The sequence below is a fragment of the Palaemon carinicauda genome, chromosome 31 (assembly GCF_036898095.1).
Source record: "Palaemon carinicauda isolate YSFRI2023 chromosome 31, ASM3689809v2, whole genome shotgun sequence".
NCBI classification, from domain to species: domain Eukaryota; kingdom Metazoa; phylum Arthropoda; class Malacostraca; order Decapoda; family Palaemonidae; genus Palaemon; species Palaemon carinicauda.
This window is the reverse complement of record NC_090755.1, coordinates 28937800-28958330: the sequence shown is the minus strand read 5'-3', so window position 1 is coordinate 28958330 and position 20531 is coordinate 28937800. Positions and strand designations below refer to the sequence as shown.

Below are 20531 nucleotides of genomic sequence, written 5' to 3'. Positions count from 1 at the left end.
GATTTGGTACACGTCGCCTCCTGGTTGGACTGGTGGGCCTCCACGCTGGTAGGGGTGCAGGCCACCTATGACTTGACGGACCCGGAGCAACAAAACCTCCTGAAGGAGCTTATCATCTCCGGGGGCAAGACTTTGAAGTTCTTGACGTATCAGTCTCTTGCCCTTTCAGCGAACTGGGTACTTCGAAAACGGGATACTATCTTGGCGAAGCTTTCCCGGAAGATTCCGGACAGAGAGGCGAGGGCTTTGAGGAGCCTACCTGTGTGGGGTGACTCCCTGTTCCCATTAAAACAGCTGGAGGAGCTAGTGGAGAAGGTCTCAAAACGGAAGGAGGTGAGCACACCCAGACCTCAACCCGTAAGGAGGCCCTCCTACAAGAGGTCAACATCAGATGGGCCCGCTACTTCTCATGCCTCTCCTAGCCTGACGAGGAGAGACGCCCCATCTTCCTCTTGGGCTCCAACACCACAGCCCTCCCGTAGAGGAGCCCCAGCAGCGTCTGCCTCTTTTAGAACGGCTTATTCAACGTCCAGGAGAGGACGTTCAGGCCGCTCCTCCAGGAGGAGATAGAGTGGGAGGCCCCCTACTCCTGCCCAAGCCTCAGGTTGGGGGATGCCTCAAACGATATTGGCAAGCATGGAGGGCTCAAAGAGCGGAGCCATGGACAGTATCCGTACTGAAAGAAGGGTACAGACTCCCGTTCTTAACGGAACCTCCACCTTTGATTCCGGCCAGCCTGACGGAATGGCTGGCACCCAAGGACCCATTGAAGAGGGCGGCCCTTCAGGAAGAAGTGTCCACAATGTTGGAGAAAGGTGCCATGGAAGAGGTCCTACATCCTGGGCCAGGTTTCTACAGCCGACTATTTCTGGTAGAAAAGGCGACAGGGGGATGGAGACCGGTGATAGACCTGTCAGCTCTCAAAAAGTTTGTTTGCAAGACGGACTTCAAAATGGACACTCCGAAGTCGGTCTAGCAGTCCTTGAGGGAAAAGGACTACATGATGACCATAGACCTCAAGGACGCATACTTTCAAATCCCGGTCCACCCCTCAAGCAGAAAGTTTCTCTGGGTGAAGTGGGGTGCCCAGATCCTGCAGTTCAAGACCCTCTGCTTCGGTTTGTCAACAGCTCCCCAGGTATTCACGAGAGTCTTCACGACAGTTTCGGTGTGGGCTCACGAGCGGGGTATTCGCCTCATCCGGTACCTGGACGACTGGTTGCTCCTTTCCTCCTCAGAGGACGTTTTGAGGGAGCAAGGTGTAAAACTGCTTCAATTCTGCAAGGATCTGGGTATCATGATCAACCGAGAAAAATCGAACCTATCGCCCTCCACCAGGATGACCTGCTTGGGGATGACACTGGACTCCCGACTAGTGAAGGCCTTTCCGTCAGAGGACCGTGTGAACAACCTAATTAGGATCCTTCTGCCTTTCCTTTCGGGACAACCCAGGAGAGCCAAGGACTGGCAAAGGCTGATAGGTCATCTAGTGTCATTAGAGAAACTAGTTCCCCAAGGGAGGCTCAGGCTCAGGAGCATCCAATGGAACCTGAAGGGTTGCTGGAACCAACTAGACTCGCCCCAAAAATTAATCCCCGTCCTGCCAGACACAATACCCTCCCTGGAGTGGTGGCAGTGCCGGTCGAATACGCTCAAGGGGATGCCCTTCGCGACCGAGCCTCCCGAGATGCTCCTGTTCACAGACGCCTCCAACGAGGGGTGGGGAGCACATCTCCTCAACGAGACAGCGAGAGGAACCTGGACGGACGAGGAGAAAGGGCTACACATCAATGTCCTGAAGTTGAAGGCGGTCCAAAAAGCTTGCCTGCAGTTCATTGAACTTCTAAGGGGAAACACGGTGGCGTTGATGTGCGACAACGCCACAGTAGTCGCGTACATAAAGAAACAAGGAGGCCTCAAGTCAAAAGAGTTGTGTGATCTCACTCTAGAGATCCTGGATTGGGCAGAGTCGAACCAGATAGTGATTTCGGCAAGGTTCATCCCAGGAAAGAAGAACGTCCTAGCCGACGGTCTCAGCAGGATGGGACAGATAGTGGGAACAGAGTGGTCCCTACTCCCAGAAGTAGCCAGGCTCATCATTCAAAGGTGGGGATCCCCAGTGATGGACCTCTTTGCAACCAGGCTGAACGCACAACTCCCCGTGTTTTGTTCTCATGTCCCAGACCTAAAGGCGGCCTTGGAAGATGCCTTTCAGCACAAATGGGACAACCTCGACATGTACGCTTTTCCCCCCTTCACATTGATCAGGCAAGTGCTCAACAGAGTAAGGGCGGCCCGAAACTTAAAGATGACTTTGGTAGCGCCCTGGTGGCCGGAGAGGGAGTGGTTCGCGGATCTAAAAGACCTGGCATGTCTTCCTCCGTGGCCGCTTCCCGACAGGCCAGATCTTCTACAACAGCCACACTTTCTCAGGTTCCACGACAACCCGCAGTCTCTACGCCTTCACGCCTGGAGACTATCGAGCGACTCCTGAGGAAAGAGGGATATTCGACAGGAACTGCAGAAAAGATGTCGCGTTATCTGAGACGATCTTCGGCAGCGGTCTACCAAGCGAAATGGGCCGCTTTTACGAAATGGTGTGCTTCAAAGAACATCAAGCCCCTCAAATCTTCGGTCCCAGATATCGCAGATTTTCTAGTGCATCTCAGAGACGAAGTGGGGATGTCAATTCCAGCTATAAAAGGGGTACGTGCAGCCTTGGGTCAAGTCTTCCTACTGAAGGGCATCGACCTGGGCTCCTTTAGACACATCTCTATGCTCATCAGGAGCTTTGAACAAGCCTGCCCTCCTCAAACCGCTAGGGTGCCTCAGTGGGACTTGGCAAGGGTTTTGAAAATGTTAAGTAGACCCCCATTCGAACCACTGAAGGATATAGTAGACAGGGATCTCACTCTCAAGACGGTCTTTTTGTTGGCCTTGGCCTCTGCGAGGAGAGTAGGAGAGATCCATGGGCTGTCTTATGACGTCTCTCATTCGAAGGGGTGGAGAGAAATCTCCCTCAAGTTCGTCCCTTCTTTCATGGCAAAAACTCAGAATCCAGCAGTCTGGGATCCAAAGCTCGAGGGATTCTCAATGCCAGCCATTCCTAAGACAGGGAATCCAGAAGATTTGAGAGGACTGCACACCTCCGGCCGTGTATCAAAAGTCTTTTCGTCTCTACGGGTGTTACGAAGAAGCAGGTATTGAAGAATACCATCTCCTTTTGGTTGAGACAAGTTATTGTCAGGGCCTATAATGAGGAGGGACTGACCCTGCCAGGTACTCCTAGGTCACATGACATTAGAGGCCTAAGCACTTCTTTAGCCTTTGAGAAGAACATGGCAGTGGGCCAGATCCTTCGAGCGGGCACCTGGTCGAATCAGTCGACCTTCACTGCCCATTATCTCAAGGATTACTCGAGGAGGTCTTTGGACGGGTTTTCTATTGGGACAGTCATCTCCGCGCTCCAAGCGATTTAACGGTGGAGCCCCAGGTACAATCGTGGATAGCAAAACCAAGAGACACAGGTTCGTTCCTTTTCACCCTAGTCCCCGTTTTCCTATCCCTGATCGGAGATAACCACACATATAAAACCAATGAAGACACGTCTCTGCAGCTTCGTCACAGGACTCAGCATCATGGAATTTTTTAAAGGGTGAGTACTTAGACACTAACATGAGCTCTTTGTGTAGTTTGCCCTACCTTTCGTTTTTTCCGGTTTTTTTTATATAACCTAGTTCATATCTAGGTTACTTGACGTCCACTTAGCTGGGTCTGAAGGTCAGGAAGACACTCCCACCTCCTAAAGTGTAAGTCTCCTAAGAAAGTAGTTTGAGGTAAGTCTCTGTGTTGGAACAAATCACAAATTTTAAGTAATTTGTATTTTTCCTAACATACTTACCGAGAACTACTTTCGGGTAATGGCCCTCCCTACCTTCCCCGAGTGCCTTTCTACCCTTGAAGAGCCTTTGGTACCATCCTAGGAACTTACTGACGAGCGAGACCCATGCTAACGCCGACCTAGCTCAGGACTAGCCTCAGGGCACATTCTCCTTACTCCTGGGTTAGTCCTCCATAGAAAACGGAGGTAGGGTAGACTACACAAAACTCTGGTCGGTTGAGAGGAGATTCCAGGTAACTCCTAAGAAAGTAGTTCTCGGTAAGTATGTTAGGAAAAATACATATTACTTAAAATTTGTGATTTTTGATAAAGATGATAATTGTAGGAATTATACTGCACAGTTCTGTAGTAGTATTAACTTTGGTCATTTTATTGTGATTTCCTATGTAAAGTAAGTATTGTATGATTTGTCAGTTACTTTTTAATAAATGAGAGTCAGTGGATTGGGGGAAAGTGTTTTAGAAATCATCACTATCTTAGGAATCTAATAATTGATTGTTCCTACACAAATATAAACCTTCGTCCTTTGATAGGGAAAATGCTTTCAGCAAACTTTTAATTCGGCTGGTAAAATTTATAACGAGGGTGGTAGTTATTGCTAGATCTAGATGGCGGGTAAGCCCTGCTCATCCAACAGGTCACTGAGCAGCTACTTTTTTTTCAGGTGCTGCATAGTACAGACATACTTCTGGTATCTGCATCTGGCTATTTTAATCTTGTTTGTTTTCTTAGATAATGTAGCTAGATTATGTGCAAGGGATATTTACAAGGAAGGAAGAATTTGCAGTTGTTTCCTGATAACTGTAACTGTTACAGTTTTGTGTGCAAACCTGCTGATATCTACTTGTCCATGTTAGGTAGCATTCCTGTTTGCTGTTTATTCTCTTGCTAGTGTGGCCATATGATGACAATGGCGACAATGTAATGAAGAGGAGTTTGGCATTTCTTAGACATCAATATCCTCTGTCAAAGGTAGAAAGTTTTGCTTCTGCAGATTGTGAAGGGGAGGGGCATTGCTCCTGTTCTTATCCTCAGTGTCTTCCTGATCCTGGAAAAGCACTTAACAATATATCACCTGGTTGTTCTGTCTCTGTATAGTTCCTTTGGTCTCTTCCCCCGTGAGTGTTGTCATTGACCTGTGTGACCCTGTAGAAGGTGAACTGAAAGTTCCTCCTCATCTTTTGCCTCTTCTTTGTTATAGAGTCTTCATTGCTACTTCTAGAGAAGAACAAGTAAAAGACATTTTCACAGAAGTCCAGAAAGACTGATTGATAGTGGTCGAGTTTGCAAAACTTCAACATTTTTTGAGTGAATGTTGAGAGATGTCTCATAGTATGAAGAAATATTAGCACACAACTGTAGGGAGGTGTCTGGGTACTCGATATGGGTATGCCCAACCTTTTGCCTGTGCTCAGTCTTGTACCAGGAGAAGTAAGTGGCGAGAGTTGTCTCCTAGTGGGAAGAAACATCGGCACACTCGCTACTGGGCATGATGAAAGGCACTGCCCTTTTTTTTTTTCTCCCCTCCTGGACGATCTCACTCCCTCTTCTTTGAGTGAGAGAGGGAAGCAGTGTGTGCCCATAGTTGTCACTTAACAAGAAGAAACATCAGTATATGCCACTCCTGCACATGTTTTCAATCTTTTAGCAAGTGAATGCTTGTTGAAAATTATCCATGAATGAGAAGAAATATCGTTACGTATAACACTGTCTTGTAACGAATGCATTTCTCTTGACTGAGCGCTGCTACTTTGCCCAAAGAAGGTATCATCATCTGAGATGACTGATCAATGTAGCTGTGTCTTTGATCGATCTCTTGCCATGTTACATATCTGGAAGAATGCTATGTACCAGGAGCAATGGTACATACCAAGATAACACCCAGTACAGAGCAGTACATAGTACATGTGTTCACGCACTTGCTACCAGCATTCAGTCTCGTGCAAGACTGAGCACTTGTACCTTCAATCAGGATAAAGGATGCCACCCTCATGCCCTCCCTCCTTCTGTCAGTTTCCAAAAGACAACAAGGAAAACGACAGCCCAGCAGAAGGATTGTGGTAAATGAGCTCCTCTCTCATGCAAGCAGAGTGAGGACATAAGCAGACAGTCATGCCACCATCACAGTGACTGCTCTTCACGAGCACTGTCTCCATGCTCCTGATCTTCACAAGCACAAGCATCACAAGTACAGGCGTCAAACTTGCTTGCTCCATGCACACCATTTCCACGCGTACAGGCTTCGAATGTGCTGCCTATCATATGTACTTGCTTAACACTTACACTCGTGAGCTTGACACAGAGGGAATAAGAGAAGCCAGACTCCACGCTCACCATCCCCTTCCCGCTGCTTGATTGGACACCGAGCGATTGGACTCTTCTCCCGTACACTTTTATTGAATCCTGTGATTCACACGACACCCATTACCTGCTTGTTCTTAGCATTCTACGTTGGCATATCTAGGTCTTCCAACACACCAGGTGCCTTCCATGCATTTAAGATATTCCTTCCCTGCAAAATTGCTCGACATCACAAGACTCACCTACACTGCAAGACTGGTAACAAAATGAGACCTTCCCACTCGTCCATGCGTTTCAGTCAATGCAGGAGATGTGACAGGACCACTCTGAATATTTTTACAATCATGGAGACACCCCATCATGTACTTAGACTATACTCCTCACCAGTAATGACCTTCATAAGAAACACCTACACACCGCACAGTGTCATTCTCTTACGTTCGGCTATCTGAAACACCTAGTATTTCTCCATCCACAGAGATCACAGGAGCTAGGATCACATTGGGCTTTAGTGAGTCAAGCATTCAAGCTGTCATCCCTTTCTCTAGCAACTATTGCCCGTTTTTATCTCGGTCTGGTATGCGAATACGCCAAGGCTTTTTCTGAGCTATGCCCTGAGACCACCTTCCTCGGGTGAGAGAAGGAACCCTTGGAAATTGTCAACCCAGCACCTGACTCTTTGTTAGTGAAAGCAGAGGTATTGTCACTTATTTGAAAGTTTAATGAACTCGGAGAAGCAACTGAAGCTCTCATCTGGAGAAGTGTGACATTCGTTGATTGTTGTTTGGGTGCCCTCGTAGGATCAAAGCCTCCCTTGGGTTGCTACAATCAGAATGCCTGTGCAGCTTTGGACAAGTCAAATGCAAGGTCTATGGTCAGTGGAATATTTTACACAAGACAATCAAATAAGATATAGTTTCCCATGCTTTCTGCAGACCCTTTCCTCAACTGATTGAACCAGTAGTCTACACTGACGGTAGGGACCCCGATAGAGAGACTCGAGCATGAAGGCACAAATTTTTCAACACCTGAATCTACTGCCATTGAAGCTGCACACAATGCTAGCCTCCAATAACATCATGGTTCAAACACTGGGAAGTTGCAGTCATGTGCTTTGCCACGATCCAGTACTTGTCAAACCTTGAGACAAAATAGTACACAGACTGGATCCTGTCAGTTGCTAAGACCAGGCCAATCCCCTAACTAGTTGGCCAACTGAGCCTGGAAGACTGGGAATACCAGAGCTTCCCGCTTTGCCAGGCAGATGAGACAGATGTATCGGTATGGAGATTTGCATCCCTATTACTACAGTAGGGAGCAGATGTCACGATGAAGAAATGGAAGAATGCAAAACCCAGTTACCTTCAAGGGTCTAGGCCCTTGGAAAGCAACTATTCCGAGAACCCCATCACAGCTTTAAGGTGGCACTGAAGAAGACTCCAGCATACAGGTCCAGTCAGCAGCATCAGTCTTTTTCTCCTCTAGAAAGGCACGGATAGCGCTCAGTCCTTTCCTCCCTCTGTATGTCCATTCCAGGTAGAAGGGTAGGAGAAGTAAAGGAAGAGGGAGTCGCTGACGTTAAAATGATATTCCTACTGCGGTCACAAGTGGGGGTATGCTGGTCAAGACGTTTGAGCAAGTGACACCAACACAGAGGTGAGAACGGGTGTGCAAAAGTCCTTAGAGACGATTACTGCTCCCTCCCCTTATCAAACACCGACGACATTCCTGACCTACCTTCTGATATCACCCGATATGTACCAAAATTCGTCGCCTAGTTGCAGACGCATAGGCAATAGAAGAATACGCTCATAAGCATCATAGGTTCTCCAGACGCCAGCAGTTTACTCTTCCAAATAGAGAAGTCAGTGGGGACCCAGAGGCTGTCAGTCATCTCCCTACATTGAACAATTGTTCCCCAAACACCATTCAAGATGAAGAGGTCGAGTAGCATACAGTCCATCATAAGAAAGAAGACTACTTTGTCCCTATGGACCTGAAATACAATAAACTCCCCAATTATGCAAAAATTTTGTCAATCCACAGCTTCGCAGAACTGGAAAATCGTATATTTCAAAACATAATAGGAATAATTCCATTAGGCCCAAGGCAAACTGCAACTTAGTCAAACTTAATTACCTATTTTCAGTATTTTTATGTAATGCATTGTATTTTTATCTGGTATGAAATTGCTCTTATAATAAAGAAAATATTAAAAATGTTTTGACTGGAAAAACTTAAAAATTACACCCAGGATGGGTGTAAATACCTTATACTATACTGTACTTCCACATATAAGACTAAAATTAGGGCAAATTTTAATGAATTTAGGCGTTACAGTATCTGTTATATAAGACGACTGGTGAATTACAAAACCTTCAGTATGTAGGTTAGCTTTTGTAGTATCATTTGAAATCCAAAATGAACTAAAGAAAAGCGACATTACATCATGCTTTTCCTAAACACGCCACAAAATGGAAACCATTGTTTTTTTTTTTACGTTTCATCACCAATCATTATGAACAAACGAAGGCATTTACACATCTGCGTATAGGTTAGCTTTTGCAGCAATAGATATCTTGCCAATTATTTATTAATCACAATTAAAGAAAAATCGAACTGGTTTGATAATGAATTACACGAAGAGAAAAAAAGAAAAAGAAAAATGGAGGATAAATGGAAAAGAAATAAAAATAATGAAAACTGGCAACATTACAAAGCAGCTAGAAATCGCTACAATTACCTTATCTTAGTTAAAAAAAAGGCCTATTATAAAAAAGTGTGCAATGGAAACGACCCAAGGAAAATACATAAGAACCTAAAGAAACTATTAGGTCTAAAGACAGAAATAGTGTTGCCCGATATAACTAATGATCCTAAATGCCTAGCAAATGGTTTTATTAACTATTTTGAGGAAAAAATAAATCAAATCTGCTCCAGTTTTCACAACATCAGCACAACAGAGCAAAGGAATACATCAGCAACAGGTGTAAATAAGCTAAGGGTATTCAAAGAGTTAAGTCAGAGTGATTATATGAGAATAATAAAGAAAGTAAAAAAAACCTACTGCGGAAATGATCCATTTCCAATTAATGATGTAAAAGATGCAGAAAATTTCACTAGACTACAAGAGACCTACCGAAACATGGTAAATATGAGTCTAACACAGGCAGTTTTCCCTGATTGTGAAAAAGTTGCGTGTATCAAGCCTGTGTATAAAGGAAAAGGTGATGCAGACAATTTAAGTTCATATAGGCCAATATCAAATCTGTCATATTTTTCGAAAATTATTGAAACTGCTGTACACGAACAAACCTGGAAATATCTGAAAAAATCTAATGTCATACCTGATGATCAATCTGCATACAGAGAAAATTACTCCACAGAAACAACAATATTAGCGATAAAAAATGACATAACAGAAATTATAACAAATGGCAAGTGTTGCATTCTTGTAATGCTTGATCTAAGTGCAGCATTTGATACTGTAGAACATACATATCTGATGGAAGACCTTAAAGCTGTGGGCATCGTAGAACGAGCACACGACTGGTTTGTGAGTTATCTTGAAAAGCGCAAAGTTAAAGTAGTAATATCAAATGTTGAATCTGAGACAAGAAAACTAACCAAAGGGGTGCCTCAAGGCAGTGTACTAGGTCCCCTCCTGTTTGAAATTTACACGATTGAACTGGCAAATATACTTGAAACTCACAGAGTTAAGTTTAAAATATACGCTGATGATACACAATTCTATTTCCCAATAGAATCAGTCGATGAAGCTAAAAGAAAGATACATGAAATAATGAATGACATTAAGGCTTGGATGTTAACAAAAAAGCTCAAGCTCAATGAAGACAAAAGTGAATGTATTATTTTTGGAAATGAAAAAGATATAAAAAGAGTCGAATGCTTCCAAAGAATTGAAATAGGTCAATCGATCATTGACCTAAAGAAATCTGTCAGGAATCTTGGAGTAATCATGGATAATAGATTGACAATGAACGAACATATAAATAACATGGTAAGAAATTGTAACTATCATATTAGAAACATAGCATTTATTAGTAAATACTTAGATGAAAAATCTATTGCCATACTCATTTATCACCACATATTTTCAAGAATTGATTACTGCAACTCACTGTTCTATGGCTTACCAAATTATCAGCTGAAGAAAATTCAGAGAGTACAAAACAGAGCCGCTAGATTAATAAAAGGACTACACAATAGGGAAAGAATTACCCCTGCACTAATTAAGTTACACTGGCTACCGGTAAAAACGAGAATTGAATACAAGCTACTCTTACTAACGTTTAAGATACTGAACCAAAATGAACCAAAATATCTAAAAGAATGCCTGAATAAACTAGAACTAGGAACAAATGTTAACACAAGACACATGAGTGGCAAACATAGGCTATCTGAACCAAGAACAAATAGTAAATTTGGTGAAAGGGCTTTTAGCTACTGTGCGCCTAGACACTATAATAAACTGCCAACTGAAATGAAGGACCTAAAGGAAGCAATTGAATTTAAGAAGAAACTAAAGACATTACTTTTCACAAGATCATATGATTTGGAAGATGCTACAATCAAAGAATTGTATAAGTTATAATGAAAATGTTTCGCTAGATGATTAATATGGACCCGCCCGAGAAGTAGTTCACTCGACTTCAGTGGAGGGTTGGATTTAAACCCAAAACAAGTAAACAAGTAAGTAATAAATTTTTTTAAACTAATGTTGTTTTACTTTTTCCTTAGAACTTGAAAATGAGAGCAATTTCATATCATGTTTTTCCTAAACACACTGCCTAAAACAGGAACCATTCATTTGTTTATGTTTCATCGCTAATCACTATAAACAAACGAACACATTTACACTTTCGGTGTGATAGAGAAGTTGATACGAGATTGGAGAAAGTGAGGATAATGGAATCATGGGTTTTTATTGAAAAATTTATATTATGCTAATCTAAATGTTATTACTAACTGTCATTAACACTACCGTTAAACTTATCGAAAGGTTAGAGAAAGATAAAGTTTGCTCAGAATGTAACCAAAGCTCCATGTTTATTGTTGATATGGAATTTTATCTCAAATAGGCTAATATTATGAAATTGTCAATAAAATGTGAGGTAAATATGGTTTGGTTACATCTATTATCAGGCACCATACCTAGGCCTACGCTAGCCTACCAATACTTGAAAAGATGATAGATTTGATAAGTTTAGTGGCTCGTGACTCGCAGACTTTGAACGGCTTCACAGATGCAGAAAATTTATTCTTGAGAATTAGCGACTGCATAAAAGGGGAATCACACAATCTGAACACCAAATTCGAGACCATATTGTATACGTACCTTTGAAAACAATGTCTTTCCTACAAGAAGTGTCTCTGCTATTTTGTTGAGCGAAGTAGTGTACTAGTTTAAAGCCTTGTGCTACAGACTATGTACCACTCCCCAAGTGTTCAGGCTAATCTCTTCTTGAGCACTCTCAAACTGCTTCTGTCTACTGAAGGATCTTTATGAATGCTGCATTCTAGCTTCCTTCAGGAGAATTGCTTCAGCATCAAATCAGACTTCCTGCCATGTGCCATGACCTATGGATAATGGAAGATTCATTGATTCCCAAGTGGAAGATGGAACATCTGGGAAGACTGATAGCATGGCAGTCGCAAGGGTCTTCCCTTTGGATGATCATAGTAAGAGAAGCAACAGAACTGTTTCTATACAACCTACCGGATCAACAGTGACAACTTCTGAGATGTATTTTGTTGATAGAGAAGCCAGTTCCTCACAGATGGTACTCCAACAATTGTGCCTGCAGTTATTGGTGTTACTTATCAGCAGCAGCATTCACCTTACCTTCTGGTTTTTGTTCGAAGAGGAAGCTGTATGACAAACCTCATCACAGGAACTTCTCGCCTCTTGGGAATCGGCTGTCCACAGACATATCTGAGTATCCAATCCATCTTAGGGATATGATCCATGGGAATGCACTGCTTTTCAGCCTACTGGTAACTCATGTAGCATTGTTTCTTTGCAGCCTATCCAAATGAGTTTAGTAAATCATTCTGTATTGTTGACGAAGTTCTCTTGGTGACATATCGAGAAGGGGCCTATTTCACAGACCCTTAACAAGCAGGTGCAGGCATGGGAAGCCAACAATGTGGTAGAGCTGTTTGCAAGATTAATTCAGGCAGAAGGACTGTTCGAGCATACTCAGTCAGTCTTCAGAGACTTGGTGTAGGGGTCCCTACTGTTGGGGGTGTTCAAGGATGTCTTCCATCATCATTGGGAATTCCGTCCCTTACTCCTTTCTGCCCTTTTTCCCAATTTGCTGATTGCTCAATAGTTGATGACAACGTCGAGGTTTGGAATGACCCTGATCGCTCCCCAACAGTCACATGACAAAAAATATTTGGATCAGTTGTTTTATCATCTTCATTCGTTGCAAAACCACCTCAGTCTTCTGGGTGAAGGATACCACTTGGTTGTTGATCCAAGTATTCAACTAGGACTTAGGTCTGGACTCTTCGCAAAAATTGACAAGACTCGTGAGGAGTGGCGGACTGTCTGAACCTTGGAATGTTTCATGAGTTCCCAAGTCTCTGAAGCGAACTCACTTGAGCCCGTGGGATGTGTGGCAGGTAAATCTTAAACTATCGAGACTGTCTACTAGCCTAGCCCTGGGAAAAGAACTAGGAAACATAATATCTGTCACATGTCATTTTGAAGGATAAAAGACCAGGATGACTTTCCTTCCTGTCCTTGGGAGACACTGCAACGGTAGGAAAGAGATTCTAGAACACTTTCTGGCTTAGGGAGCAATCTGACGTGTTTTTCTTGCAGGTGTGGTGACAAAAGGACTATCCTGTATTTGAGCGCACAAAGTCAGACATATTGGATCTATCCCTGCTCTTGGGAAGAAACTGTCAGTGGCATAGTTCCTGGTGGTAGGAGCCTGGTAACAACTGTAGGATACTGGAGTATTGTATAACCGTATGTCCCTGGATACCTTTATCCTTGGCCCAGTGTTATTTGCTCAACAGATTATGTAGCAAACCTAGCCCCATCACAGGACTGGAAACATTTAAGAAGATGGCGGCTGTGACTTGAGTCTAGAACAAAAGGTAAGGTCGATTGGCCATTTTACCACTTTTTTTTTCTTTTCCTAGAAGTGTAGCAGTCACACTGTTATTTGCTGGACTGGATTTTCGATGAAGGTAACCCACATGATTAAGCAGTAATCCCTTGGCTATCGTGGGTGTTCTGTTCCAAGTACCACGCGATGGCTGAAAGCTACGAATAGATACAGAAATCAATATATTTTATTTTTTCATTTTTATTATCTTTATAAATTTGAGCTTTTAATCTTTTGTAAGCCTAAAAAGAAATATTTAAATTTTTTTATTAAAATATGATAATATAAAACTTATCTGCCCTCAAAATCTTGCGATATGAAAGAGTCCGAGATATGGATTTACATACAGATATATATTAATAAATCCACAATGTCTGAGGAAGAGTTAGGTGAACCACAGTATGGGAAGGGATTACTGTATCACCCCATCTCTCCCAGATGAGGGGAGGATGGGCAAAGGTATGCAAATCATTTTTCATAAATGACCATATATTCAGCAGTCAAGATATTTAGGGAATAGTATTTTTCCTAACTATAGAAACTTTGGGCCTCAAAGTTACATGTCCTCCCTTAACTGCCCTGCAAGTCCTATGTTTCAAAGCTCAGTGGCCTGTCGGGTGACTGAGGCTTAACCGCCCCAGCAATAACTACCATCACCTTGTTAAAATTCTAACAACCAAGTTCCAGCTTTGCTGAAAGCATATTCCCTATTAAAGGACTCGGGGTTTGTATATTAGAAAAAATACAAATTACTTTAGAAAATATTTTACTTTGTTGATGATTATTCTATTTTCACTCGACTTCATATGTGGAATACATTACCAAGATAATTTAAAGATGTAGAATGTATTAATAAATAAGTTTAAGATGTAGAATGCATTTTAAGATAGGTTAATTGGGAATATAATATGCTATATTTTGTGTAATGTTTTACATGCCTGTACTGTAATTTAAAAAAAAAGTGATAATTGAAAGGATTTGAAAATAAGACACCATATTGGCATGAAATTTTATGCATGAAAATATTAATTTTTCATAATATTGGATGTTACAGTACTGTGTTTTAAATCTTATGATGACTTGGTATTCTTTTTTCAGGGGGGAGATCATCTCGAGGTAGTTTACAATTTATAGTTTACTACCAGATCCCTTTTTCCTTTATTTATTGATGAGGAGATGCAATTCACAGGGCACTTATTGTCTATTTTAATGTTTGGCATTTCATTAAAGTTTACAGTATTTTGGTTTGGATTGAAGTCTAAAAACAACATGATAATATGGAGCACTATCACACCTGTATTGTGATCTCCCTTCTAACACTTTGTCCTATTTTTGCCTCCTGACACACAGTTACTTGGTGTCAGAAGTTGAAATAGGTCTTCTTTGTGTGTGATTGACACTTAACACTTATTAAGTTTTATGGCTTTTTAGTGCATGATTTTTGCTTTCTGAATGAGTTATTAGAATTGTCATTTATATTGTAAAATTACTACTTGGAATAGTTCATATTGATAAAGTATTTTAAGATTTTTTTGGCAGTATTTCATGCATGGTTTGGGTCGAGACTATTTACTGCCTGTGATATATTTCTCATTAGTAAATCTAATGTCAGATTTTTCTCTGGCTAATTTTATTTTCTGCCGTATGTATTGCAGCACCCTATGTTAAAATCGTATGCTCTTGCAAAGGTTAGAGAAGTTAAAGTTTAAAGGGTAAAAGGGTAATATGTGACTTCAAAATAAAAAGAAGTAAACCCTGGAACTTTAGAATACGTTGTCAGTAGTGTTGTGGCCTGAAGGGTTTTGGATTTTTGCTAAAAAATAGACATTTCTATTGAACCTCCCCTGATGTTCATTGAGCTTTTCTGTGGCATCTTGGTTTTATCAACATTTATCCTTAAAAAGGAAAAATGGCTGGTTTTCTCTACTTTCAGTAGACTTAGCCTCTAGGTAAAGTAATGAGATAATCTAGCAGTTAATGATAACCACTGACTGCTTGTCAAGCCACAGGTCCTTTGTCTTTTTAGTCTTTGTGTTGATTTTGTGTTGTTGACACTCGCTGTCTCCAGATTGTTCAACTTGAGTAGTTTTTTTAGTGTGTTTAAAAATGTTTTCTTCAGGATTAGTTAGCACTGTAACTACTGAGCAGATTGTGCAAGGAAATTATTTCTGGGTAATCACGATCTTCATTCTCTGGGACAGTAGTGTGATTTATATAAATGTTATGAGAAATGAGAATGTCTCGCTTCATTTTATAGGCAGTTATGTTTATATGGTTGTTGGCTAAATTAAAGTTTAGAGCAAATAAGGAAACTTACTTTTTGTTCAGGGGGATATCTAGGCTAAATTATAGCGAGGAGGATGATGATAATGACATGCTAGCACCAAATTCTAGTACATCACATAATGAATCAAGTTTTAACACTGATGAGCTTCAAAAGCTTTAAACTTCTTTAGCTTCTTTTGTGAAATTTCAGAAGGCCAGTGAGTTTTCAGTTGAAGACAGTAATTCCGAACTGTCTCGTCCTATTTCAAACCCTAACCTGACTTCTGAAGTCTGATCCAGTGTTCCATTCAGTGAGGGATTTGATGATGCACTGTTCACTAGACATTTAAGTCCTCTCGTGAGCCTCAAATTCTTTATTTTCTTTAGACCCTTTTGCTGCTCACCTCTCGCATTCCCACAATCGTAGCCACTCTGTAAATGCAGGGTATGCAATGTGGTTTACTAAGAAAATGTTCTTTGTGGGTGATAAAGTATTCTTAAAATGATCGCCTTTGCTGATTGTATAGTAGGAGTTATTACTAGATTTTTTATTATTATTATTATATTTTTCCCCCCTCTATCAGTCTTTTCAACTGGGTTGTATTTATAGTTTAGGGTTCCGGGTTGCATCCTGCCCCCTTAGGAGTCCATCACTTTTCTTATTATGTGCGCTGTATCTAGGATTGCACTCTTCTGCATGAGTCCTGGAGCTACTTCAGCCTCTAGTTTTTCCAGCTTCCTTTTCAGGGATCTTGGGATCGTGCCTAGTGCTCCTATGATTATGGATACAATTTCCACTGGCATAATATTTATTATTATTGTTATTACTCGCTAAACTACAACTCTAGTTGGAAAAGCAGGATGCTATAAGCCCAAGGGCCCCAACAGGGAAAGTAGCCCAGTGAGGAAAGGGAAAGAGGAAAATAAAATATTTTAAGAAGAGTAACAACATTAAAAGAAATATCTCCTATATAAACTAGAGAGAGGCAAGAGAGCTTGCTAGAAATAGGAATGAATGGCGAGCGATTGTGACGCAGTTCCGGTAGGTTCTGCTGCTTCCTCCGGTGCCTTGGAAGACCGCGGAGGTAGCAGCAATAGGGGATTCAGCGTTAATGAAGCTTCATCTGTGGTGGATAACGGGGGAGGGTGGGTTGTGGCACCCCTAGCAGTACCAGCCGAACTCGGTTGAGTCCCTTGTCAGGCTGGGAGGAACGTAGAGAGGAGAGGTCCCCTTTTTTGTTTCATTTGTTTGATGTCGGCTACCCCCCAAAATTGGGGAAGTGCCTTGGTATATGTATGTATGTATGTATAAACTATAAAAGCTTAACAAAACAAGAGGAAGAGAAATAAGATAGAATAGTGTGCTCAAGTGTAGCCTCAAACAAGAGAACTCTAACCCAAGACAGTGGAAGACCATGGTACAGAGGCTATGGCACTACTCAAGACTAGAGAACAATGGTTTGATTTTGGAGTGTCCTTCTCCTAGAAGAGCTGCTTACCATAGCTAAATAGTCTCTTCTACCCTTACTAAGAGGAAAGTAGCCACTGAACAATTACAGTGCAGTAACCCCTTAAGTGAAGAAGAATTGTTTGGTAATCTGTGTTGTCAGGTGTATGAGGACAGAGGAGGATATGTAAAGAATAGGCCAGACTATTCAGTGTGTGTGTAGGCAAAGGTAAAATGAACCGTAACCAGAGAGAAGGATCCAATGTAGTACTGTCTGGTCAGTCAAAAGACCCCATATCTCTCTAGCGGTAGTATCTCAACGGGTGGCTGGTGCCCTAGCCAACCTACTACCTACAACCTACTACCCATATCCTTCTTATTTCTATTTTCAGGTCTTGATACTTATCCATTTTTCCCTTTCTTTCTCTTTAACTCTGGATTCCCATGGTACTGCGACATCAAAGAGTGATACTTTCTTCTTGATTTTATCAATCAACGTCACATCTGGTCTATTTGCGCGTATCACCCTATCTGTTCTGATACCATAGTCCCAGAGGAGCTTTGCCTGATTGTTTTCTATCACTCCCTCAGTTTGGTGCTCGTACCACTTATTACTGCAAGTTAGCTGATGTTTCTTGCACAGGCTCCAGTGGAGGGCTTTTGCCACTGAATCATGCCTCTTTTTGTTCTGGTTCTGTGCAAGTACCGAACATTCGCTTGCTATGTGGTTTATGGTTTCATTTTTCGTGTTGCACTTCCTACATGTGGGAGAGATGTTTTTTCCGTCTATCGTTCTTTGAACATATCTGGTTCTTAGCGCCTTATCTTGTGCCGCAGTTATCATTCCTTCAGTTTCCTTTTTGAGTTCTCCCCTCAGTAGCCATTGCCATGTGTCATCGGTGGCTAGTTCTTTAGTCTGTCTCATGTATTGTCCGTGCATTGGTTCTGTTTGTCATTTTCCTGTCTGTATATTTCTGGGTCTTTGTCTACTTTTATCAGTCCTTCCCATGCACTCTTGAGCCACTTGTCTTCACTGGTTTTCAGATATTGCCCCAGTGCTCTATTCTCGATGTTAGTGCAGTCCTTTCATACTTAGTAGTCCTCTCCCTCCTTCCTTTCGTATTATGTATAGTCTGTCCGTATCTGCTCTTGGGTGTAGTCCTGTGTGTATTGTCATATTCCAGTTTTCTGGTCTATGCTGCGGAGTTCTGCCTTCGTCCATTCGACTATTCCTGTGCTGTATCTGATTACTGGTACTGCCCATGTGTTTATGGCTTTTATCATATTTCTGGCGTTGAGTTTTGGCATGAGTATTATCTTGAGTCTCTGCATATATTATTTTCTGATCGTTTCCTTCATCTCTTGGTGTTTTATATCCTCTCCTTCCATTATTCCCAGGTATTTGTATCCCGTCTCCTCTATGTGTTTGATGTTCCTCCCTTCTGGTAGCTTTATCCCTTCAGTCCTGATGTCCCCGGATACAATCCTTACTGTCTGGACTAAGGTGTCTATTTCCTTGATGCTCTTACCATACAGCTTGATGTTGTTCATGAACATCAGATGGTTAATTCTGTTGCCTCTTTTCTTGAGTTGGTACCCGGCATCCATCTTCTGCAATACTTTTGTCATGGGAATCATGGCTACCATGAAGAGTAGTGGGGACAGTGAGTCACCCTGGAAGATCCCTCTCCTGATATTAACCTCTGCTAGTCTTATTCCAGAGCTTGTAAGTACTGTACTCCAGTTGCACATTGTATTTTTGAGGAAGCTGATGGTGTTTTCCTCTGCCCCATGTATGTTCAGGCATTCTATTAGCCATGTGTGTAGTATCATGTCGAAGGCTTTCTTATAGTCAATCCATGCCATGCTTAGGTTGGTTTTCCTTCTCCTACTGTTCTTCATTACCATTTTGTCTATCAGGAGCTGGTCTTTTGTGCACCTACTCTTCCTTCTGCAGCCTTTCTGTTGGTGGTGGATAGTGTTTGTTTCCTCTAGGTAGTTGTTGTTGTTGTTATTATTATTATTATTATTATTATTATTATTATTATTATTATTATTATTATGGAAATAGAAGGTTGTTAAAAGGAGAGGAGGCAAGGAAAAGATGGGTGGAATATTTTGAAAGTTTACTGAATGTTGAGGATAATAGGGAGGCAGATATAATTGCTGTTGCAGGTGTTGAGGTGCCAGTGATGGGAGATGAGAATGAGAGAGAGATTACAATAGATGAAGTGAGGAGAGCACTAGATGAAACGAGAGTAGGAAAAGCATCTGGTATGGATGGTGTGAGAGCTGAGATGTTGAAGGAGGGGGGTGTGACTGTACTTGAATGGTTGGTGAGATTGTTTAATATGTGTTTTTTGTTGTCAATGGTACCAGTAGATTGGGTTTGTGCATGTATTGTACCACTATATAAGGGTAAGGGAGATGTGCATGAGTGTTGTAATTCAAGAGGTATTAGTTTGTTAAGCGTAGTTGGAAAAGTGTATGGTAGAGTAATGATTAATAGGATCAAGGATAAAACAGAGAATGCAATCTTAGAAATACAGGGTGGTTTTAGAAGAGGTAGGGGTTGTATGAATCAGATTTTTACAGTTAGGCAGATATGCGAGAAATATTTAGCAAAAGGTAACGAGGTGTATGTTGCGTTTATGGATCTGGAGAAAGCGTATGATAGAGTTGATAGGGAAGCAATGTGGAATGTGATGAGGTTATATGGAGTTGGTGGAAGGTTGTTGCAAGCAGTGAAAAGTTTATACAAAGGTAGTAAAGCATGTGTTAGGATAGGAAATGAAGTGAGTGATTGGTTTCCGGTGAGAGTGGGGCTGAGACAGGGATGTGTGATGTCACCGTGGTTGTTTAACTTGTATGTTGATGGAGTGGTGAGAGAGGTGAATGCTCGAGTGCTTGGACGAGGATTAAAACTGGTAGACGAGAATGACCATGAATGGGAGGTAAATCAGTTTTTGTTTGCGGATGATACTGTACTGGTTGCAGATACAGAAGAGAAGCTTGGACGATTAGTGACAGAATTTGGAAGAGTGTGTGAGAGAAGGAAGTTGAGAGTTAATGTGGGTAAGAGTAAGGTTATGAGATGTACGAGAAGGGAAGGTGGTGCAAGGTTGAATGTCATGTTGAATGGAGAGTTACTTGAGGAGGTGGATCAGTTTAAGTACTTGGGGTCTGTTGTTTCAGCAAATGGTGGAGTAGAAGCAGATGTACGTCAGAGAGTGAATGAAGGTTGCAAAGTGTTGGGGGCAGTTGAAGGAGTAGTAAAAAATAGAGGGTTGGGCATGAATGTAAAGAGAGTTCTATATGAGAAAGTGATTGTACCAACTGTGATGTATGGATCTGAGTTGTGGGGAATGAAAGTGATGGAGAGACAGAAATTGAATGTGTTTGAGATGAAGTGTCTAAGGAGTATGGCTGGTGTATCTCGTGTAGATAGGGTTAGGAACGAAGTGGTGAGGGA

At 41.8% G+C, this 20531-nt stretch overlaps 1 protein-coding gene across 4 annotated transcripts in view; it reads left to right on the top strand.

Annotated features, from left to right (window-relative positions):
• Positions 1-20531, top strand: part of CYLD (ubiquitin carboxyl-terminal hydrolase CYLD) — a 239003-nt gene that overhangs the window by 119097 nt on the left and 99375 nt on the right. For 3 of the 4 annotated variants that reach the window (XM_068355080.1, XM_068355081.1, XM_068355084.1), the window contains one exon: positions 14446-14463. The exons of the other annotated variant lie outside the window; for it this stretch is intronic. In XM_068355080.1, the coding sequence (XP_068211181.1) occupies positions 14446-14463 (18 nt within the window). The remainder of the gene's footprint in view (positions 1-14445; positions 14464-20531) is intronic. 4 annotated transcript variants of the gene reach the window in all.